Consider the following 24,447-nt stretch of genomic DNA (forward strand, 5'->3'; position numbering starts at 1 on the left):
AATTGTAACCAAATCATGATTTTAAGATTGGTTCAATTTTCATGATCACCACCGAGACTAAGTTGCAGTTTTTATCTTTTTTCAGAAAAAAAAAAGTATAAATGATAAAAGAAAATAAAGTGAGAGAAGATTAATTATAATATATATATATGCAATGCAGGGAATATATTCCAGTGTTACTGTGCATTCGACACTCCGACTCAATCTATTAGAACACAGTATCTAGGTTGGGCCTCCCTCTCAGAAATCTCAATCTGGTTTACTATTTACACTTCCCTAAATTTTTATTGCATTCCACCTTCATTTAACTTCTGTTATTACTAAATACACCCTCTTATCTAAATAAAATTGCAATGCCTAAACCCTAAACCCTATTTTTATACTTTAATCTACTTTGGTTATCTTCTCAATCCTTTCTATCGATTTTTTTTTCTATTATAAGTTTGTAAATTAATTTATCATTTTCTAAAAAAACATTAGTTAATATTCTCTGTGTTTGAATATCTTTTTTTATATGGACTCATTTCTGATTTATATTAACGAGCAAACCTAAAATTAATCGACAAAGAGAAGTTCATTACAATTCAAATTGTATATTCATATAAGTAATAATGTACAAGAATTCCTCTTACCTTTCACATCTTAATATCTTAAAATGTATGTGACTTAGAATACAGTTAGAGAAACAAGAAAATATATTTTATAATATAAGCATTTTTACTTAATATACAAAATGAAAAAATGGTCCTCATATTATTCTATATTATATCTTTATATTCATACATTTCTTGTCAATATCAACACTATTTTTTTATATAACATAAATAAGTCAAAGAATAAAATTAAATCAATTACATATACAATTCAATATCCTATTTACATCACTACAAAATAAAATGTTATTTAGAGGAGGTTTTTTTTCGATTTGCAGGGGTTTTCACCCTCGTAAAATAAATTCCGGGAGTTTTTCAAGCCGTCGCAGTTTGAGTCGTCACAAACTATCTGCGGGGTTTTTTGCGACCCCTGGTATCGCGTTCAATTTGCGGAGGTTTTTCTACAGAGGTAAAAACCTCCTCTATTACTGACTATTATTTTATGGGGGTTTTGAACCTCCTTTATTTTCAACTATTTAATCACAAAAGTTTTCTATATTTTTGTCAATTTTTTTATTTGATGATTATTAAAATATATAATATCGTTTTTTGTTTAATGATTATTAAAATATATAATAACTACCTATTTTCACCAATTTCTTTCTTTTCTTCTTTTTTTTAATTTCAAAATTAAGTAAATTTATTTTTTTTTAAATTATTAAATACCAAACAAATATGATTTCTCTGAATAAAAAATTGATACCATAGAACAAAAACCCCTGAGTAGGAAGAAATTTAGAAAAATAAATTGAGAAACAATTGTATGTTACAGAAGGATAGGCTAGAAGTCAATGTAATCCTATTACAGAAATAGTTACAAAGAATGAAATGTTACCCAATTCATAATAAACTAAGTATAGTTTTATCCTAAAACAATATCATAAACTTCCTAAAGGTTACTTCCATCAGATGATTGTCTTGTAAGTACCTAAACTACACTAACACATATCTGTCAATGATCTAATAACTGATAATTAACTTTGTAAAATTTACAAGTTCATCTCATGCAATCAGATTCAAGAAAATCAATTCTGAAATAACAATAGCACATATGAATGATAATCTATGCCATCCAGCCAAATACATCGCACATATGAATGAGTTAGGATCTTATTACCTTTACAAATGAGAGAACAAGCTAATAAAGAGTCACAATTCAGAAAATGTAACTTCTTCTTAACCTGAAACTGAGAAATCAAGCATGTGGTACATATCATCACCTTAAGAAATCAACCATGAGTCAATTATACATTTGACTAATTGATATCCTCGTCTAAATGGTTTGTAGCCAATTGAGCATATTCATTGTCATTACTATAAAATTTGTCCAACTCTTGATCTTGGTATGGTTCGTTTTCATATAACTCTTCTTGTAACAAAAGTAACAAGTCTTTACCACTTAAAACTAAATTATGCAGAATTTACAAAAACGATAAGGTTTAAGGTAAGATGAAGCAGATCATTTGCCATATTTTAGATGAAAAACATACCATAAATTACTAACATTACAATGTAAATCAAATATTATTTCAAGGTTCAAATTTCAACACCAAGTTTTAACTAGCGGTAACATGATGATGTAGAGAACAACAACCGAACAATGGATTTCCTCCGTAAAGTTCCCTTACATGATGAAGGAAAGCTATTTACAAAATAAGTAATATATACACGCACACACACAATAAAACACATACATCACTCAATAAAATGCATAAACTTGATGAATTAGACACTTTCAAGTCAATATTCATTTGAACGTACAAAAACTAAAAGGAAAACCAAATGTGTTGGTCCATGTGGAACTGAAGTCGAATTCCTTAACCAAGAACTCAATTTACTCGTTCATGAAAAACATGATTGAGACTGAGAAGAAGATATCTCACTAAAACGCTGCACCAAATAAAAGCACAAAGGGTTGTAGAACGATGTACCTATCGACCGTGACGTTATGAGCTCTGCTGTCTGTCGGTCTGCAAAACCACCGTTGCAGCTCTGTCTGCCGACTACGAATCTGAAAGAAAAAGGAAAACACTGGGCAATCTAAAGGAGAAATGAAAGAGGAGGGAGAGAGCGGATGGAATGAAAGGAGAAACTAGGGTTCAGGTGGTGAAATGAAGGGAGAAATTGTCAGAAGATTTTTAGAGGAAAATTAACTTTTAGAAAAATAATGGGTTTAGGCAGAGATGGGTTTTAGATCTGGAGGGAATAAAATTTTAGAATTGCTAAAATGAAACTAAGTCTAAAATTTTTAAAGGAAAAAATGTAAAAGAATTAGAAAATGATGAATAAAAATATATTTTTATTTGAAGAGGTTATAAACCTCTCTTGAAAGGAATTAAAACCCCACAAATCTTGTCAATTAGATCATTTAAATTAAACATCTTAAAATATGTTAATTTGAGGGGTTTTTTTTATAACCTCTCCAAAATTACCCCTATAAATCAGGTATCTTTTGTAGTGCATATTTATATAAGAGTCATATTCATTCAATTAAAGATTTTTTTTATTTATTTAATAATAATTAAAATGTTTTATCTATGCAAAAAATTAAACTTTATTTTATTTAAATTATTTTATTCAAATATAGTATTTGAAAATAGATTTAAATAGAAAAAAATGGAAATGTTTTTTAATTTTCTAGAAATGGTGACCGAACACATGGTACCGGTTCTCCCTTAAGCTTCTTTTCCTTTCCATTTTTGTTAAGGAATTCCAATCTCTGGTTGTGCCAATCTATCATGAATTTTTCTTGCAATCGCTTCCGTCTTCGGTACGTTTTTCTATTTCCTCACCTGTTGCAGCGGTTATTATCATCTCATTTCACATTCTTTCTCTCACCTCTTTCTATTAGGGTTCTTTTTTCTTCACAACAAAACACTGATTTTCGTTTTAATCACCTGATTCAGTTTCCCTAGGTGTGTGTATTGTGTGTATTCACTTGTTGATTGAATGTTAGTGTTTCTTTCTGATGCGATTATGCTTTAAGAAGCTAATTGTGGCAAACAATTCGTATTAAAATGAAAGGAAATGGATGATAAGGGGATGTTAGTATTTAAGCGTCATATTTCCCTTCAATCCGATACGTGTCGTATTTGTGCATCATAGTCGATAATGCTTATAGAATCTGCTAGAAGTGCATGTATTATGATCTGATGTATGTGTATAATATTTTATTTTAAGGAAATGTTTCATTTCTGTTGATACGTCACTTCTCAATATAATGTGAACGTGTTGCAGGGTGTGTTCTGACACTTGTTTTGATGCTTTGATGTCATCGATAAGGACCAAATGATGTCTTATTCATGGTTATTGCTGTAGTATTGTAACGTGATTCAGAATGTGGAACTTTGCATCTAGTCTCATTTCTGGAAGCCAGGGTCTGAAAAATGAATATGATTCTCCAAAGCCTAATCACCCTGTTTCAGAATATTCTGATGACGAGACTTCTATGGTGAGCAGAGAGGAAAGGCTGGAATGCCCAATATGCTGGGAATCCTTTAACATTGTTGAAAATGTGCCTTATGTCTTATGGTGTGGTCACACTCTTTGTAAAAATTGCATCCTTGGATTACAATGGGCTGTGGTGAAATTTCCAACACTGCCAATTCAGCTTCCACTGTTTATCTCCTGCCCATGGTGTAACCTTTTGTCTCTCCGTTTAGTGTACCAGGGAAATTTGAAATTCCCTCGCAAGAACTATTTCCTTCTTTGGATGGTTGAGAGCATGAACGGTGATGGAGTAAAGTCACATTCTACTGTGTGTGGGGATCATCAACATGTTTGGCCAATTAAAGACAGCTTAACAACAGTAAGCCATGGCAGTCTTCAGAGAGAACAAATTTGCCACTCAGAGTCTTCAATTTCCGATCAGTATCATGGCAATACCAGTAATTACCTTAGTATAGAAACCCTGCATACATCTCTGCGGAAGTCGCTGGTTTTATTTATTCACTTGACTGCAAAGTTCCCACTGATAATTATTTTTCTTTTGATTGTCTTATATGCAATACCAGCCAGTGCAGCCATTTTGGCTCTGTATATTCTAATTACCGTTCTGTTTGCTCTCCCGTCGTTTCTCACCTTGTACTTTGCATATCCTAGTTTGGATTGGCTTGTCAGGGAAATTATCAATTGAGATTGAGGTTGTATGTCTTATGCTTTGAAAGCATAATGAATGTTAATTTGCTTCAACTTGTGGCCACCTTCATCCAGTGTCAACAACGCCATTTATAACCTGTATAGTTTATCTTATCATATATAGCCCCAGTCAATCTCAGTACAGTTTTTGGGTTTTTAGCTCTGGTTGAGCTTGGCTGGTTGGTAGGAGGGATATCAGTTTCTGGCACAAACTATTTTGATGACTACCAAGGCCATGGAATGAATAAGGTAGTAAATAATGATTTTGCCATTTCCTGTGGCAAATGGTTGCTTTATCAGTATTTGAACTTCATAAGAACTCCCTGATGTATTGTAGTTATGAAGTGGATCAATAACAGGAAGTTATTTTTATTAAATTGCTCACAGTGTCATTTTTACTAATTGTAATTTGTAATATTATTATTAGTGGAGTTGTTTGCCGGGTTCCATATATAACATTGTATGCTTTATTTATAGAGATATTCCCGAGGGTTGATACTGGAAAAGGCCTTGCAATCTAGTTTGAAATGTATCTTTTACCAGTATTTAGCAAGGGATTATTTTTAAGACCATTTAATTCTGTTTTTATTACAATTAGAAGTATATTAAAAATAAATATCATACATTAACTACTAATGATAAATATGATTTAAAATAAGAGACATTAATTTAACAATGTTCACGCTTTAATGAGAAACATTAATTTTAAAGAATGTAGATTGTATTTTTAAATGAAATGTTATTTTCATATTTTATTATTTAGTTTATTTTTGAAGTTAGTTTTTTTACCGTTGAACGTACTCAAATGCAAATTATTTGGCTTTGAGAGTGATAACAAGACACTACTGAGTATCATCTCTCACTTTAAGTCTGAAGCATTTTGTTCCATGACGTTGAGTGGCAAGAGTCTGTCGCTGAACGACAAGACTAAAGCCTAACACCGGGTTATTTCTCGCTGTAAAATTTCTTATTTCATAATTGTTTAATATATATTTTGCAATGTATTTTATGCATGTCTATGAGTTTAAGGTGAGTATTCATGTATGATATTATGACGATGGTATGTTTGTTATTAGTTATGAGCATTGTATATATGTTTGATAGAATTCCATGAATCTCTTTTGGGAATATTCTATAGTGGTGTTTCATTAATGCACGTATTGATGAGGGAGCGTGGATGTTGGAGATTATTATATCGCTTTAATAACCATTCAAACTTAGGTAAATTAGAATGGAGTATGTGGTGAGAGGTGCAAAAGGTCTTAGTCTAAGAGTTTTACCTGTTGTACACGTAGGATAAGGTATTGCAAAATATCTTGCCTTTTTTGCAGATGAACGTTATTATCTTAAAGTTGTGAGATATTTCACCGCAACTCTCATGCTTCACACGGTTGCCAACGTCTTTTTAGTTTGCAACGTTTTATTTTATTGAAAAATAATTTCCTCTAGCAGGTATTTTGGATCTTTTGGATCATGGACCTGCTTCCCCAGCTCTATAAATAGAGCACTTAATTCACTCCAAAACTCATCATCAAAAATCACTCTTCTCTCATTCTTTCTTCTCTTAGTTCAATTCTTTCTCTTTTCTTCTTTCCTTAAAAATATTATGGGTTTATTTTATTCTCTTGATCCTTGCTAGTTCTGAGATCCTCAGAAATTCTGAGAAGTTCCTATTGTATTCTAGGAGGCTTGCGCAATACATCGTGGATAAGTCCTTAAGGATAGTGATCTACACGCCTCAGGAAATCATTTGTTCGTAATCTTTTTTCTTTTATTGTTAGCTTCTACAACATTACCTTGGTAAAAAAATGTTAACATACTAACCTTGTGTGTGATAATTGGGTGGACGAGTTGTTCCACCACCACAAATGTAAGAACTTCTAAGATTTTGCTTCAATATGTTATCTGAATAATTGAGTCTAATATGAGCCATCATATATGATATGATTATTTTTGTGAATGAATGATGTATGATGATAATTTTGTGATTGTTGTATGAAATCTTTTTTGCACACTAGCTTACCATTTCTTTTATGTTATTTGGTTTGTGTTTTTTCTTTAATGATTACTTTTACTGACGTTAGTTTTGGAGATAACCTATCTCAGAACGAATATGTGTTGCTTTATCTCGTGACTATGTTGTTTTTCTTCAATCCTATAATCTTAAGAAAAACTTTTATATCATTGTATCATAGTTTCTTTATTTTATTAGTTTCATATTATTAAATTGAGATGTTATGAAATAAACAACCAAGAGAGTAATTAATATGTAATTTCAAAATTACTTTCACTAAAAAAGAAATATAAATAGATTATCTTAATTTAATTATGGTTTTGGTGGTCTAGTAATTTATTTTCTGTAATTAATAAATATGTGAAAATTGTTTGGAGATATTAAAGAGACTTAAATTTTCTGTAAATTTTTAAAATTGAGTTCAAATTCAAATTTTGTTACAACTTTTTGTACAGTTTTTTACTATTTCAAATTTCATATTTAAATTTTATTATTATATATTTCAAATTTTCTACATTAAACTTTCTTATCATATATTTCAAATTTTAAAATTTCTACATTATTTAAAATATGAATATTATTTTTTTAAAATATTGAAATTAAATTGTTACTTATCATAAATTTCAAACTGAAATTGATTTTTTTAAATAGTTACAAAAATGTAACTTAAGTTTTTTTCTCTATTTAATTTATGCAGTAAAAAAATTTAATATGAATTTTGTAAAAGAATTTTTCTATAAATAATATAAAGTAAAATCTAATCAAAGTTTTAAAATATATGAAATTAAATATATATATATATATATATATATATATATATATATATATATATATATATATCATTTAGTGACATATTTTATTTCATATATAATTTTATAGAAAACAAATAATAATATAATAGGATTTGTTTGATAAATACTGTATCTATATAGTAAATTATATATATATATTTTTTTTATTTTTTTTCATTTGTTAAAGTTTGAATTTTATTTATTTATTCATTATTTTCACTTTTCCTAGTTATGATATATTGCATTGAAACACACATATAACATTTTCCTAAGACTAAAATAATTTCATCTATAAAAGAAGAAATTATGTTTTAATAGATACACAATATGGAAAACATAAGCATTTAAGTGGTTTCACTAACTTATATTGAAATGTATAATTATTATCTTCGTTTAAATGTTTTGTATGTTTTGTTTTTTTTATTCAAAATATTAAGTTATTCATGTAATTCATTTCTATTTATTCCACTTTAAATTCAAAAAGCACACTTAAAATTTTCAAATTTAAATTCAAAAGGCACACTTAAAATTTTCAAATTTTCAAGCTTATGTTTGAAAATTTTAAAATCTGAAACTAATTTTTGTTAGAAGTTTTGGTGGAATTATTTTAATTCAAATTATATTTGTTTTAATTAATATATTAAAAATAAATTTGACTTTGGAATGACAAATTTAACATAAGGAGAATTAACAAAGATACACAATAAATGTTTTTTTTCTTATTGATTTTAGGTGTCTGTTATCCATTATATAAACTTTTACTTATGAAATTTCATTTTTTTAAAATTTGTTGTACGGGGTTCTAGTCTCTAGTTTTTTTTTGTATCTTCATTTCCATTGAATCAATAAAATTGGTAAACTGATTAAATTGGTAATAAAGTGTTTTTGAATTACTTTATGAAAATCTAATCTCATTAGAGAGATGAATAGATGGTAAATCATTAAATCAATAAATCAATATCACTTCACCCTGTAAATAATAATTAATAATTAAATGAATTATTTATATCAATGTCTAAAGAAAAAATTTCAACCAGAATTAGCACAATTGAATAATTTCAAAACCTTTTTTTTTCTTCGTGCATCTTTGGAATCATTTTCATAGGTAAACGAAATTCAATATGTTTTATTCAATCGTAAACTATTTTGAGTATTTGAAGATAAACATGTTTGACAAATTTTACACAATTTATAAATAAACCAACAAAATTAACATAAAAATAGAATTCTGAGAAATAAAAGACTGTCAACAGATTTTCTACATTTGGGTTATAATCAGAACTTTTTTTTTTTTGCAGAAGAACAATAGGGACGCAAATGAAAGGTGTGTACCATATTTGGTGATATTTTGAAAATTATATTTTTATTTAAATTCCTTCTGTTAGTTAATTTTAATTATTGTGTTTGTTTGAGGTTTAAAAATTTGTTTTCTGTGATGATTTAAATTGTATTTTTCATAAGTGAATGGTTGCATATACGTATTCACCTTCTCTAAAACTCAATAGGAAGCTGTCTAGAAATTTCGTAAGGAATTTAAATTTTAAACTGTTACTTAAGACCAAATATTTATTGTTAACATTGAATTGAATTAAATTTCCATATTTTTATTTTCAAACTAACCCAAACGTATTTCAGGAATTTAGCAAGTTTTGGATACAACGGACTAGTGTTTTTGATGATTATAAATAAAAAATATGGAAGAAAAAATTTATTTGTTAAAAGATCATGAAAGTAAAGTGTTTAAATATTTTTATATAAATTTAGCAAGGATTTTATCCATTACCTGTCTCTTTGAATGCTTTCGAGCATACAATTTTTACATCTTTTAATATATGTTGGTTTTTTTTTAAGAAAAATTGTCAGAGCCCATTTAAAACGCACTCATGATTCGTTTTAGTGGAGTTCACGTGTCAAGAAGGGGACTCGACACTCAGATGACGGACGCCAGGTGTCAAGAGAAGAGGATCCGGAAATCAGATACTGGAAGACAGGTGTCGGCAGATGAGCGGACGCTCGTTTTGACGTGGGAAAGAAAACTTGATTTTCAGAAATTCACGCCACTCTCTCTGTATGCACCCTTCTTCCCCAGATTCTGAGAATCTCATTTTCTCCTCCTTCTCTCTAAAAACCTTTCCTTCTCTACGAAATCTCAACCTTTCTCTTCTCCGATCTCCATTCAGACACCGTAGAAGCACTTCCGGCATCAAGAGCTTCAATTTGAACCGATAGGTTTCGGGTTCTGAACTGGTAAGTTCTTCTTCTCGTTTAGCCGTTCGTTTTCTGGCACATGTAAACCAATATTCTGGTTGCCTGAGTTCATCTCGTTCTGAGCCATTGTTGGTCTTTTGTTTGGTTTAGTTTTGGAGAAGTACTTGTAGTTCTGTCTCTGGGAACGTTCGGTCACGCTCAGAGGTAAGGGAAGATTATCTAATTTAATTGTATGTTCGCTTGTACGTTCGTTGTTAATGAATGCATGTTGTTGAGTGGTTGAATGTATATGAAGTATGATTGTTGATATGCTTGTTTATATGAAATATGATTATTTACTATGACATTGAAGTTTGATCTTATGAAAATAGATGTTGAGAAATGAACTGATATAAAGAATTTTAATATGAAATTTCTCTATGAAAGTGTACGCTCGTCACTGAATGATCCTTGACCGTTCGGTTTTTCTAGTGAACTTGGTGGGATTGGATTCTTTCATTTGGGAAGAATCCTAGTTGAGGACAAACGTCTTCATTTCGTAATACTATGCATGAGCGTTCGGCCAGGCATAGTTGTTTCTTGGTATTCGGTTATAAACTTAAGTATATATATATATATATATATATATATGTATGTATATATATGTATATATATATATATATATATGTATGTATATATATATATATATATATATATATATATATATATATATGTATGTATATATATATATATATATATATATATATATGTATGTATATATATATATGTATGTATATATATATATATATATATGTATATGTATGTATTTGTATATTTTCGTTTGTTCTTAAACACTACTCCAAATGGTATCTTATTATATTTATCAAACCTTCTAATATAAGTTTAGTAGTACTCGGTTTTACACCCAGCGCTCATACTGAGTAGTGATCGGTCTTACACCAAGCGCTCGTACTGAGTAGTGTTCGGTCTTACACCAAGTGCTCGTACTCGTTTCTTTTATAATCTATCTTGATGAAAATAGTGTTCGTCCAACTTCAACAGAGTTTTCTCTCTACCGTGCTCGATTATTGACTAGCATTCGGATTTCTTGATGTAAATTCAAATAAGTTAAGTATTCATAAGCGTTCGGTTTCTTCATGTGAATTCTTCTAAGTATTATTATTGGAATGTCTTGAAGTGTCTGTATCGATTGGTTCCGGCCTAGAGTCTTAGTACTTGGCATGGTCTTTTCGGTGTTCGGTTGGAGCTCTCAAGAGTCAGTTCATTTAATTGGTCCACTTTGTAATTAACGTTCGCTCCATTCGTTTCTTGCTATATCTATTGCACTCGGTTTCCTTCTCAACCTGATAGTAAACCTACCGGCCTTAGTCTGTTCTGGAACAGGAGACCTCTCGGTCACACTCCAAGTGTGCGGTCTATTTAAAGGTGAAAGTTGAACGTTCGGTAATTGGTATCCTTACGAATCTTTGTGCGAAATGTTTAAGTGAGATGATTATTAATGAAAGATGAAGAGAATATGATATGGATGAAATGTTTTGGATTATGGACGATCGTTCCGGGGAGGAATGACTCATGAATGAATATTGAAATTGGTAAAGTATGAATGTGGGCATGCTAAGCTGGCGGTTCATCCTGATGTTCCGTGAGTACTCGTCCTCACGTAAAGGAGGGTAGGTCATGTGTGGGAACGACAGGAGGTCCTAGTCCTTATGGTTAATTTGGACAGATAGGACTAACCTCGGGTGGCAGTTGTTGAGGGTATCCCAGTTACTACATCACCCAGGTGCATGAACGTCGTAGCTACACAGATTTCATGCAGTCCGGACAGTCAGTCTAGTATTAGGCTTTGCATGAAACGTATGATGAAATTTATCTTGTGTGTTTGTTTGTGTGAAATGTATGTTTATACATGAATTAAATTACATAAACTTACCTTGTGTTTCCTGTCTTGTCTGTTTTGTACATTCGTCTTTGTCATTGCAGTGATCATCCGTGTGGATGTGAGCAGAAGGAGACGAACTGTTGGAAGAGGCGTTGGAAGAGGCGTTGGAAGAAGAAAACCTAGTAGAGGTAGAGGTTAAGACTGAACCGTAGAACCGTTCGGTCAGTAGCAATAGCCTGATAGTAAGGTGATCGTTCGACCACCTTCCTCTTTTGTTTTGTATGATCGTTCGGTATAGTATTTTGTAAACCGTTCGGTCAGATTTGTACCACTGTACAGTTTAAATTTGTAACTCTTTCTGTAAGGTCGTTCGGTCATAAGCGTACGCTCTACTTTAGTGTAAGACTGATCTGGATTATTATTTAATGTGATTATTCTATTATATAGTTTTAGATTGTATTTTTGGGATGTTAAAAAATAGACTTTAAATTTAATTTAATTTTATATAAAATAAAGTTTGTATTATTTATATATTTTAAACTGATTTATTCTCGACGTAAATTTTTTAACATTTTGAAATTTAACCTTTATTTAAATGTTATATATAACATAGTATATGTTGTTTTTATATTATAAAGTGTGTTCAATCAATGATTAAATATTACTACAAACTAAGTTACAGAAATTCAGGTAATGATATTTTTGGAACATAGTAAGAAATTAAGAAAAGTGTTTGGACATAGTATGGGTGATTATGGGGAGGGAAGCACCACTCAGCTTCCAAAAAGTACCAAACACGACCTCAATTCTTTCCTTTTCCTTGAAAATTCCTTTTGTGTTCTCTTTCGCCGTTTTGTTTTGTCAAGTTTAGTAAATAATTTATCATTTAAACAAAATACATATTTTTAGTTAATTGTTACTAGGGTTTTTTAACATGTATGGTGTCAAAGTTAATTGACTTTTGTGAAAATGATAAAACATGTTATTAGGTAATTAGGTAAGCCAATCGGATATAGGTTGCAATCTTAAGTGCTTCGGTAAAACAAATTAAGCCTAAATTCTAGTGAAGTTTAAGTATTATAAGTATTAAATCCTATATTTTACCAGCTGAAATTCAACAAATTTTAGCTTATTTTGTTTGTTATAAATTTTGGTGAAAGATCAAAAGGAATCATACTTTAATTTTTTTTTTAAAATGTTCTTATTTGTTTAAGAAAATCATAGTTCTTTTTTTTTCTTACTTTTACCAAAATTTAAAGGTAGGAAGACCTATATATATATATATATATATATATATATATATATATATATATATATATATATATATATCATAGTGGAAGACTTGTTTGTTTTTGGTTTAATGTCTCGGTAGGTCCCTATTTTCGGCGTGAATTTCAAATAGGTCCCTTTTCTTTTCGGCGTCTCAATTGGGTCCCCATTTTTGTAAAATTGTAACAATTAGGGGTCTGCCGTCAAATTGGATAAACGGCCGTTTAATTGTTTCTTACGTGTCAGATGGGAATCATGCCACGTGTCATTACTGAAAACACTGTTCATGTCACGTAAGAAACAATTAAACGGCCGTTTGTCCAATTTGACGGCAGACCCCTAATTGTTACAATTTTACAAAAATGGGGACCCAATTGAGACGCCGAAAAGAAAAGGGACCTATTTGAGATTCACGCCGAAAATAGGGACCTACCGAGACATTAAACCTTTGTTTTTAAGGTTTTGAAGTTCAAGCACCTCAATGATAAAAATATTATTGAAATGAAAGAATATGGTAACAAGGGTATGATTGAAGTGTAATATACTATTTTATTTGTCCCAATTAAATTTAATTATAAAGGTGAATTTTCTATCACTTTTTTATTTTCTGGAATACATATTTAAATTCTTTCAATCCAATTAAATGTTGTCATTTGGTAAAAGGTCACACCCATCGTGAGGTCGATAAGAGAAAATTCCGTTCTTACATTAATAATGAAATATTTAATTTTTTAAGTTATTAATTGGAGATAAAAGAACATTCCATTTAAACCTCGAATATGACTTATCTTTCTATCATACCTAATACTCTTGGAGTTGAAATCAAACACAATTTAAACTGCATTTTTTTCAAGAAAAATGAACTACATTTTTAGAGTATAATTTTAATATATTGTAAATATAATTTTTTACACCAAAAAATATTTAATGTATAAATTTTCAAGTAATTGTTACAAAAATTAAGTCATTTTCAAATATACTACAATCTATTTGATGATAAAATAAAAAATTACACATTTTTGTTTGTGCATTAAAATTAAATTATTGGGTCAATTTACTTTAATACAAAAATCAATTTATTTTGTTTTTAAAAATTATATAATTTTTTTTAGCTTTTTACATACTTTAAGTGTTAATTCAACCTCTTATATTATAAAGGATTATTTTTGTGACATAAAACATTGACCTATATTGAAATTGATATCTTAAAAAAGTGTTTTTGATTAATAATATATAGAAACCCTAATAGCATGATTAATGAATCCATGGAAATCCTTGTATAGTAATATTATTATACCCTTTTCTTACATTGAATGCTTAATTTTATTTGTATTTTTCTATTTCAAATACCTTTGCTAATACACAGTCAAATTGACGAAATGTTTTTTCAGATAATTAGAATTTTGAATTACCAAAATTTTAATGAATTATAGTTATATTAATAAATATGAGGTATCTTAGTTTTAATAATTTACTTCACATCTATTTGATTTTATTTACTGCAATATCACGTATTGTTAATAATAAATTATTTAACGTTAAAAACTACTGCCAAAAGAGTTTAGTAAATGAATTTCAAACCAAAAGAATTGTGTATTAATGTCCTAAAATATACTTTTTTGACGTCTTTAACAATATGCCGTTAACCAAACGTTATGTTCATTCAAATTTTAACTGAAAAAAATATTAAATGATCAAAATAAATGAAAACATTCATTTGGTGTGATAATATTAAATGACAAGATGTGGACCACGTATTTATGATTCTTGCTAAATTTTAATTTGGTTAATAATAAAAAATGTGTTGAAGTGAATGTGTTTGTTGATTTTTTTTTTGTTCAAATTTTGAATTTCTGTGATTTTTGAAGAATTTTAATGTCTTAATAAAGTGAATGTATTGGATTTTTTTTTAATTTTTGTGTGTGTAAATTAAGTCTTTTTTTTCAGTAAAAAAAATAAAAAGATAATTAATGTTGGAATTTCAATTTCTTATTAACAATTTGAAATTTGAATTGAAAAAATAATTAAAAGCCAAAATTAATTTTCCATATCATCAAATTTTAAAAATACATTTTCGCATTTTGACAAGATTATCACATTTTACTTTTAATGCTTGCAAAGTTTGAAAAAAAAAGTCATTAAACCAGTTCATGAGTGCATTAAATATTAGATTTCGAATGGGACACCAAAAATAAAAAAGTTTATTTATTTATTTTTCTATTTTCGTTATATTTTCTATTTTGTATTATATAATGATGATAAATGATAAGATAACATAACAATAGAAACGCGTAGTGAAGTAACAAGCTGAACGAACGAAGCAGAAGAAACAAAAACCAGAAACTGTTGCTTTCTTGCACGCACGTTCTCTTCCCAAAAGAGAAAACCCTTCAAAAGGAATGGCTCAGTGTTCTATTTGTTACGTTCCGTTTCCCTTTGCCTCGCTTTTCAGTTGAAGCACCCTTTTGCTTCCGAGGCTCCGCTGTGAACGTATAAAACAAAGGTACCTTATTTTGAAAATATCATCGTCTGGGTTTTGCAGGTTTTCTCCCCAAAACGAATGGATTTGCTGAAAAATATGTGATATTGGTGAATTTTAAGAGCATGCTTGGATATTTGTCCCTGCTGCTTTGTCTTGGATTGGTTCGTTTCGGTGTGTGTTTTGCTGAGAAGTTTGCTTGGCCGTTACGGTTTCTAGCTGTGGGCTATGAAGCTTGAAGAATCGGCTTAAGGTGATGCTTTAATTAGAATATAAATGTGAATTTCTTCAATTGTGTGTTTTTTCGTTTGCGTGAAATGGGTGATGATCAGTGATGCATGCATCATTTTGTTTGGATGAATATTATTAGACTCTATCTCAAGTATAGTTTAAGTTGATCGCGATCAAAATGTACCTGTTTGTAATGTAATCTTGTAGTTCTTTTCCTCTTAGTTGATTGCGTTGGTACTTTTGTTATTGATGTGCTTCATACGTGCCTTCTTCTTTTTTCATTAGGGTCAGTTTATAGCTGCATGGTCGAGACGCTTATATTATAAGAAAAAGTGTTAGACGTGAGAGTATTATTTATTGAATGATATGTTTGAATCAAATTCATTTTGTGCAGTAAAGATTTTTTGTTCATTTTCAGTGAGTTTCAAATCATAAAAAATTATAAAATCATTTTTTTTTTTCTGAACACTATGGAACTTTCTAGCCTAAATTGAGATTTGCTTTAAACATATTCTGTTTTTGTTAGCTTCCAAAGATTGCGCTGAGAACGGTACTTTTCTTGTTATCTGACATTATCTCGTATTTAGTTTTGAAGCACGGTTGATAAATTTTGTTGCTTCTAATCTTAACAAATTTGAATATTGATCATTATATTGCTTTTTGCTGTTAATCAGTCATTACTTCGTTTTTGGTTTTATTTAAAAATAGCTTTGTTTCTTTATTTAAGGATATTTGCCGCAGATCTTGTTCTGCGTAGCAAAGGGTTGATTCATCTCTGATCTCAGAAGTAACAATGTCAAGTGGTGCCGAATTAAGAAGGCACTCAGTTGGAATAGAAAGCTCTGGAAATAATGAAAGAAAAGTTGTTGTTCCTCGTTATCTCAGAGCATCTATTGGCTCCTGTCATGATATTTGTAAATATGGGAGGATGAATGTGGAGGAAGCAAAGGAGACACTCTCCATGCTTAAGAGAGCTGGAAGAAAATCACTTTCTAGAAGTTCAGAGGACAGTAATGGTGGGATAACGATATCAGTTGCCAAACAGAAAGCTTCACTTCATTCCAAGCCAACACAGATTTCAACAGTGAAAAGCAGTGATTCAGTTAATTCTGTCATTCAGATTTCTGATGACTCTGAAACAAATAAGGTGGAACTCCAATCAAAATCAACTGGCAGCCAAAAGCAGACAGGGAATAAAGTTCTGGAAAACACGGGCAAAGCATCACTGCTCAGGGCCGAATCATCATTCCTTTCAAAATCACACATTTCTTCAATCATCGAAACAAGGAGAGGGGAAAAATCTTCAAATTTTGAGGGGGAGATTCCATCAAAACCAACTTCCAAAAGGGTGGAATCTTCACCAGCAGCAACTTCTGAGAGGGTGCAAACTCATCCCAAATTAACTCCCAAAATAGTCAAAGCTTCATCAAAATCTATGTCTACGATGAAGCAAGCTTCACCAAAGGTGTCTTCTTTTGAAGATAAAGAAATGCAGTTGTCCGAAAAGCATGCTACTTCAATGAAGATCACATCTTCTATGAATTCTTCTGAGGGACTTGGTGGCCAAAGGATTAGTAAGATTAAGTTAAAAAAGAGAAAAACCTCACCAAGGTCTTCACCCGGAGGCATTGGAAGCGTTAGTGCAAGAAAGCACAGAGGCCTGAAAATTGTGCCTCATCTTATAAATCAACCCGCTATAGGAGTAGAACCTGAAGAGCACAATAAGGAGGCTCGGGAAAAGACTTTGTATGTCATCAAGATAGAAAGTGCAAACCAAAGTCCACAATCTGATCAAAACGAAAGCCAGGAAATTGAATTGCCCCGTTCTAATTCCTTATCACCCTCCTCAGTTTCTCAAACCTCACCCCAAGAAGACCAAGAGGACTCTGAATGTGCAAATACTGAATCTGAAGAGGATGTTCTTCCCCAAAATCATGAATTTGAATACCAGGCTAATGTGGATACACTGGAAACTGAGGAGAATGGAAGGACTCAAAAAGATGTTGAGGTTGCTTTTTCTGAAGACAAGGACGGGCAAAAGTTGAGTGGAGAATTGGCTGAAACTCAAATTGATGAAGATAATCTGAAAATCCTTAAAATGGAGGGAGGACAGGTGTCAAGGGACAACGGCACTGATGCCAAGTCTGCTGCTAGAACTGGTCCAGAGAAGGTTGTTTTGAGACCTGAAGATGTGAAGGACAAGAAAGATGGAGAAGGATTGTATGATAATGTGATTGAAGCAGCAGCAAGTAAGCTTGTTGAAGAGGGCAAGGTTAAAGCATTGATTGATGCCTTTGAAAATATAATATCTCTTGAAGAGAAAAGGACTTTGGCAAACATTTTCAACTGATCTGGGTAGACATTTTCCAGATTTCTCTTACTCTATAAAGAGATGATAGGAAAATAAATCCAAGCTTGTTGCAGTAAATGTTAACCAACAAGCTGTTGGTTCAGCTGAAGTAAAGATAGATTGGCCTTGCCTGTAGAAGACCTGGGTGTGTAGAGTTGAAAGAGGAATCTCTGTTCACCACCACTCATTAGATTGCTCAAAATACTATGTTCACTCTTTATCCTGTTCTTGAAATTCATATCTGTTGTTGTTATTGATTTTATCTGACTCAAAAAATATAGCATGGATTAGGAATTCATTTAGCCAGCAAATGAAAAGTGCTCTGAACTTGTGAAAATTTCAATTCTGTGTAGTAATAGTTGTTGGCACTGTGCATATGTTTAGGAAAAACATTGTGTATCTTCCCAAATCAAAGTGGCTGTTTTCTTGCCATACTAAAGGAGGGCAATTGCTTCCAGCACTTCGCGAATTTGGATTGATTAGGATAGGAGTGATCCAAAGTTAGATATTGTGAATGTGATAGCTACAAGTCACACACAAACCATTTTTTAATTATAAAATTATCTAAAAATTAAATAATCTATTTACAATAAAAGTTTTAAAAAATATTTATATTTACAATAAAATTATATTTTTTTTATTATCATATAAAAAATACACGCGTGTTTTCTATAGTATTATAAATGTAAATTATTCTCCAAATTTATTAATAATTAATTTCTATTAAAACATCACACCACTAAAAAATCATTTATTTTCAAGTACATTTTTTCATCTATGAAAAACATACACATGTTACATTAGAAATTGAATTAGGAGTTTCAATCAAAAGGGCTAAAAAATAATTGTAATTGTGCATCTCCCTATTGATTCAGCCACGTATAACAGAACTTCTGACTAAAAATGCTGAGTTTGACCAGAAAACGAGAGAAAATCATTGACCAAACACGTGGCATAATGGTCATAAAAAAGTTCTGTGTTCTTCCGACAAAGAAATCTATCTGTGTATTTTTATTGTTGAAAATAAGGTTGTGTGTGGCGTGCTTCTCGCACACCTCATTTTACGAAAAAGACCCTCCATTGTCTTCATAGCATTTCACTACATGTGGACCCACCTCCCGCCTCTATCTGGTGACAACTAAGTGTTGATGACGTCACATGACACGTTTCATCACATAATTGGACCTTGATTTTGGATTGCACCAATATTGTGAATCAATGATTATCCTGAAATATATAAGAAACGCTGCCATAAATCATTACATATCTATCAGTTCAATCTTGCAATTGTACACTTGCAACTTCCTCTCTTGTTGTTGCCACTGGTGCAACTTTCACTGTGTTCTATTCTATGCATCTCTTTACCAAATTGCCCCTGCTCAGAAGTGAAATTACTTCATTTTTTCTAACTTTTTTTTTCTTATCTGGGTTTTGGAATTTGCATGCAGAAGTGGGTTTTTCTAGGGTTTGGAGGCTATGCCGAAAGCGGGTTAAATAAGCTTAGGTAAGGAAAATATGTCTCCTTCTTTATATATTTTTAGTTTTTTAATTTGTAAGCAGCCATGTAATTCTCAAATTCGGTTTTTTTTATTTGTATGTTTTTCTTTTCTTTTTGAAGTTTCTAGTTTGGGAGCGAATTTCTGCTTTGGGGGTGGATTTGAATTTGTGTCTGCGAGGGATTGTGATTGATTTAGGGAGCATTTTATTAACGCGAGTCTGGAATTTGAGATTTTGGGGCTGGTACTTTGGGAGATTTGAAAATATGTTTCTCTGTTGCCCGAAGCTCTGATTAGCCTTTCCCCTATGGTGTTTGGATATATTATATGTCGTGGATGAAATATTGGTGTGACACAAGGCATTTGGGGCAGTTTGAACTCGTAGGTGTATCAAATATGAGTATGTTGAACATTTGGTGTAAGATTGTGCATCACTCCGAGAACTGAACAACTGAACACCATTTTATGTCCATTGACATGGTGTTTTCGTTGTTAGGTTTGGAGCTTAGATGTAAGAGAAAGTTTGAAACTAAATTTTGAGGTAGCGATGATGTCCAAATGCCTTTTCCCACTAACTACGTGGGTTAGACAATATCATTACGTTTTAGTGTACGTTATGTCTATAAATAGATAGCTATTTTAACGAGCTAAATTAAGTCTTCTTATCGGTTTGACTTGCTGTTTTTCTTGATTTCTCACCTCTTAACCATTGGACCACCCTCCATTTGATCTACTTTTCTTACTGGATCTTCTCTAACTCTTCAAACATACCCAAATCACATAGGACAATATTATACCCAAATCACAATGGAAATTAAGTCTTCTTTCTAATCCATTCATTTCAAATCCTATTTCAGCGTGTGTCCCCTCATCCATCGTTGCATTCTCATCTATGCAACACTGAGCTTCCTTTTTTGTTGCCCTTTTACAAATTAATATTCAGCTCTACTTCACATTGTAGGCTGCATAGTTATATATAAAATGTTCCTTTTATGCTTGAGTGGTGCTTTTTTACTTATGCAACAAATAACACTTGAAGTCCTCCTCACCTTCATCGAACCCACTTGAATCTTTTGATTTATAATTTCCTCTACATACCTGTCAATGTAATATGGTTGACACAAGATACTTATACCATGTGACTTATAGTATGGTATAACGTCTATGCTAGAACTATTATGCCTTCTGATAAACTTATTTCATATTTTCTGTTCTAGTTCTACAAAATCTGTCTTTCCATAGCTTTTCGTCACAGCTCTGACCTCTAATTTATTTCTTTTCTGGACCTCCCTTCTAGGACCATAGTATCTGCATAAAGTTTGCATCATTGCCCTGGCACTTGTATACATTCAGTAAACTCATCAAAACCTGGTTAAAAAGATAGGGCTTGCAGTTGCCCTTGATTCAGTTCTGCAATTATATATTACTTGGTCTTGTGTTCTCACAAACTCCTTGCATATTTGATTGCTTGATATATACAATATAAAAAATTTTCTTTTCCCGTATTCCACGATAATTCCCTATGCACCCTATTATACACTTTTCATATCAATGTGGAGACCATGTTTGTCCTTTTATAGTTTTATTCGTCTAATATCTCCTTTATAGTTTTATTCCTATAATATCCTTCGATCAATCATTGTTACCACTCTTCAACATTCATAGCAAGTGTATTGATTTCATACTTGATCAGCTCGCCATAACAAAATCTAATTAATCTTCTATACTGTCAATATCATTTGAGTCTTTGCTCTATTACCCTTTTCCTATAACTTCTTAGTATGACTATAAGCTTAATCTTTCTATGATTTGTACAATTTTTGCCAGTCACTCTTATTCTTAGATAGGGTTATAACTACTCTCGAACTTGTCTGATGTTATCTTAGAGTTACAATCTTGTTAAATATTTATGGTAAATTTTATGTCTGTCTCCTTAACCCATTTGTATCTCAATAGTTATAGTTATTACGATATCTAACTATTTTATTTTATCATTATTCATTCTCATCTTTGCTTTTTTCACCTCAGACTTCTATATTCTACTAAAAGAAGTACAATTTTAGTCATGCTTCGTGTCTGTTTGGTTTAGCCTCTCATGATGAAATAAAATTCTGTCATTTTTTAAGTGGCTTGTCAAAGTAACGCTTCTTTCCTTGTATCTTTTTCTATGACTATAACGGTACAAGTTTACCTTCTTTTTCTTGTCTTTCTTTCTTATACCTATAACAAGTATATACTTCTTTTCTTGAAGCATTAGGATTTGGTATAATCTGTCAAGTGCTGTAACCTACACTTCGTTTATATGTATGTGTGCATTCAATTTTCAGGTTTTTACACAAGGACTGTGATTTATATCTCTCCCTTTTAACCTTTACCTTATGTTTCGTGCTTTGACTCACCACACTACCAAATATGTTTAACCCTTGGTCCAAAGCCTCATGATTGATCGAGTGCCCTTTTGATACCTGGCCAATCCCTTATAGTCATCTTGTTCAGCATGTAGTGAGAAAAATAAAAACACTGTTATTTTGTAATTATGATAAAAACATATAAACTGAAAATGGCCAAAAGAAACACTCTAATGTGCAGTCTTCATTTTCAGTTTGGCGACAGACAAGGTATTTTATGGATTGCATGACTAGAAGTAATCGAAGTTACTGTTCACTGGAAATACACTCCATACCAAAGCATTGGAAGGAGAAGAGAATTTCTTGTATTCTTTTCTTGAGCTAACTTTGGCGTAACATAAAAAGGAACTTGCTTAGGTTATTTCTTTATTGTAAGTTATTTGCTTTAAATGTATAATCGTTAATTTGTTGTTTGAATTGTTCAATATTGGCTTCATCTGTTGGTTTGATTTCTCCTCATCACTAAGAAGTATTCAATTAATAAATTTGGTATTTAGAATTTGTCAACTTTATGTGAAAACCCTTGTATTTTCCAATAAAGGGTTGTCATGAACTGATAGTTTTTTAGTCTTTCTAGGTGAAGAAAATGATTCTCACAAAGCAGTACCGATGCATACACTCGGCTAGCTGTCAATGTACCAAAGGGTATTTAAGTGAAGATGTGATATTCTTAGTATTTCATAATTTGAACTGGAATCCCAGGCTGATTGCTACTCTATCCTGTGTGTGCAAATGGTTTGATGATCTTGCCAAACGAGTTCTATGGAAAGAGTTTTGTCGAACGAGAGCTCCAAAGATGCTGCAGGATCTGCAATCTAATGGGAGCCACATCGTTGATGGAAACTGGAGAGCTTTAGGGAAGTTGCTGATATACTGTTCAGGATGCACAAAAGGTGGCTTGTTCAATAGCATTCAGATCCCTGGTCACTTTGTTTATCAAACCCGATTTTCTAGAACATCAGGAAAGAGCTTTCTTTTGCCTCAATGCAGAACTGATGTTTTGTATGTGTCTGATCCCTGTGAGCATCTTGACCAAGGTGAAGAAGGGGATGTAGGGTTCTTCCGTGGAATTTTTAAGTCGTTTGCTACCTCAAAGGTCAGAAAGATGCTTATCAATAAAGGTGCCAAACTCCATCCAAGTGAAGTCTGCCCTTATTGTAAGGCAAAGTTGTGGAGCATGCTGCAAGCCGAAATGATACCTCAAAGTGCTAGTCTCAGATTGGGTTCTTATGATGACTGTATTGAGTATTATGTGTGCCTCAACGGCCATGTGCTTGGGATATGTACTCTGTTACCACTGTCAGATTCAGAAGAGGCATCTGAATTGAGATAACACCAAAATAATTCTCAGGTATTTTTGTTTATCTGTAAAATCATAACTTATTTTACTCTGATGTTTATGTTATCTGTTCACATTTCAATATGGAAAGGAAATAAGGTTTGAAATGTGTATTAGTAATTGTAACAATTGGATTTCATTGAGAACTGAACCCACTTAGAATGCCATTAGGTGGAATTTAATTGGATGTTTTACTTGTAGTTAATATTTATTCTTTTCTTTTAATAATGAAATAATATTTCCTAAAAGGGATTATAAAGTATATAATTTGATTATGTTAATATTCAAAGATTACAAATAAGAAACTTTACATTATATTTAAAATTGAACATTGAAAATAAAAATTGTTATTTCATCATCGGCAGTAGTTTGAATGTTTTCAAGTTAAATCGCTTTTCAAAATATCAAATTGGTATAGGGTTCCTCCAGGTAGATTTGATACTAGGGATATTTGTAGAATGTTTATTGACCCCTGGATGGGAGGTGGTGGGGCCAGTGGTACGAACAGCCAAAACCAAATAATTATTGTGTGGTACATAATTCTCTTAATAATGATAATCTGTCTCTTCTAAAGATGTGTTATTTGCTGTCATTCTTGAAATTCTTCCCTTCTACTTACGACAACGAGAGTACAGAATTATTCTGAAGAACTGGCAATATGACACATCTTATTATCCTTGGACAGGTTGGCAGAAAATCTTCACAAGTTGGTTGAAAACTTTGGTGGTAAATTCATGGGTCAATTCAGCCAATCGGAGTTGGTAAAGTCGTGGTTGTTACATCGAGCTTGTTGCTTCAGTCTCTCCAAGCCAATATTTCCAACGATACAGAGATATTAAGCATTTGTTGGAATGATTAATAGACAAGGTTTAGTGTGAAATATGTGATATCCCAAATATATTGATTGATACGAGATGTCTCTGCAATACTTCGCACTAGTTCAATGTAATGAATCCCTCTATCCAACCCTCCAGCTGAACAATACAAAATAAATTGGATTTAAATGAGAAAAAATATTCTCTCGGTCTTCATAGGTCTAAATAAGAATGCGTGAGATTAGGGATACAAATGTATTTGAGATATAACTAGAACTCCTGTACAACTTGTATCAATTTATAAAAGGATAAAAGGATGACTCTAGTTATTCCATAAATTCATGAAGTTTAGGAAACGTATACCTTTTTTATTTT

General features: G+C 31.4%; 3 protein-coding genes across 7 annotated transcripts; all 3 read left to right on the plus strand.

Annotated features, from left to right (window-relative positions):
* Positions 1-3,292: 3,292 nt before the first annotated feature.
* On the plus strand, positions 3,293-5,216 carry LOC124825551 (uncharacterized). Its single transcript, XM_047298185.2, has 2 exons — positions 3,293-3,423; positions 3,891-5,216. Exon 2 carries the CDS (start codon positions 3,991-3,993, stop codon positions 4,786-4,788), a length of 798 nt encoding a protein of 265 aa, XP_047154141.1. The 5' UTR covers positions 3,293-3,423; positions 3,891-3,990; the 3' UTR covers positions 4,789-5,216.
* A 10,032-nt stretch (positions 5,217-15,248) lies between these two features.
* LOC124836191 (Plant calmodulin-binding protein-like protein) lies at positions 15,249-18,271 on the plus strand. Its single transcript, XM_088112146.1, has 2 exons — positions 15,249-15,686; positions 16,392-18,271. The coding sequence occupies exon 2, from the start codon at positions 16,458-16,460 to the stop codon at positions 18,012-18,014; it is 1,557 nt and encodes a 518-aa protein (XP_087968272.1). The 5' UTR covers positions 15,249-15,686; positions 16,392-16,457; the 3' UTR covers positions 18,015-18,271.
* A 1,003-nt stretch (positions 18,272-19,274) lies between these two features.
* On the plus strand, positions 19,275-24,286 carry EDL1 (EID1-like 1). Of its 5 annotated transcripts, XM_088114112.1 has the most exons (5): positions 19,280-19,339; positions 19,463-19,518; positions 22,113-22,289; positions 22,487-23,269; positions 23,943-24,286. In XM_088114112.1, the coding sequence occupies exon 4, from the start codon at positions 22,505-22,507 to the stop codon at positions 23,249-23,251; it is 747 nt and encodes a 248-aa protein (XP_087970238.1). In that variant the 5' UTR covers positions 19,280-19,339; positions 19,463-19,518; positions 22,113-22,289; positions 22,487-22,504; the 3' UTR covers positions 23,252-23,269; positions 23,943-24,286. The 5 variants fall into 5 exon arrangements, with proteins under 5 accessions (XP_047167252.1, XP_047167253.1, XP_047167248.1 ...); XM_047311292.2 differs by having other exon boundaries at positions 19,276-19,518; XM_047311293.2 differs by having other exon boundaries at positions 19,276-19,518; positions 22,496-23,269.
* The last annotated feature ends 161 nt before the right edge of the window (positions 24,287-24,447 follow it).

Source organism: Vigna umbellata, chromosome 4, assembly GCF_029865625.1.
Source record: "Vigna umbellata cultivar VRB3 chromosome 4, Vumbellata_1.0, whole genome shotgun sequence".
In the NCBI taxonomy this organism is placed as follows: Eukaryota; Viridiplantae; Streptophyta; class Magnoliopsida; order Fabales; family Fabaceae; genus Vigna; species Vigna umbellata.

Bases quoted from the DNA above. Each gene is read 5' to 3' on its own strand.
- LOC124825551 (XM_047298185.2), top strand. From the start codon at position 3,991: ATGTGGAACTTTGCATCTAGTCTCATTTCTGGAAGCCAGGGTCTGAAA.
- LOC124836191 (XM_088112146.1), top strand. From the start codon at position 16,458: ATGTCAAGTGGTGCCGAATTAAGAAGGCACTCAGTTGGAATAGAAAGC.
- EDL1 (XM_047311296.2), top strand. From the start codon at position 22,505: ATGATTCTCACAAAGCAGTACCGATGCATACACTCGGCTAGCTGTCAA.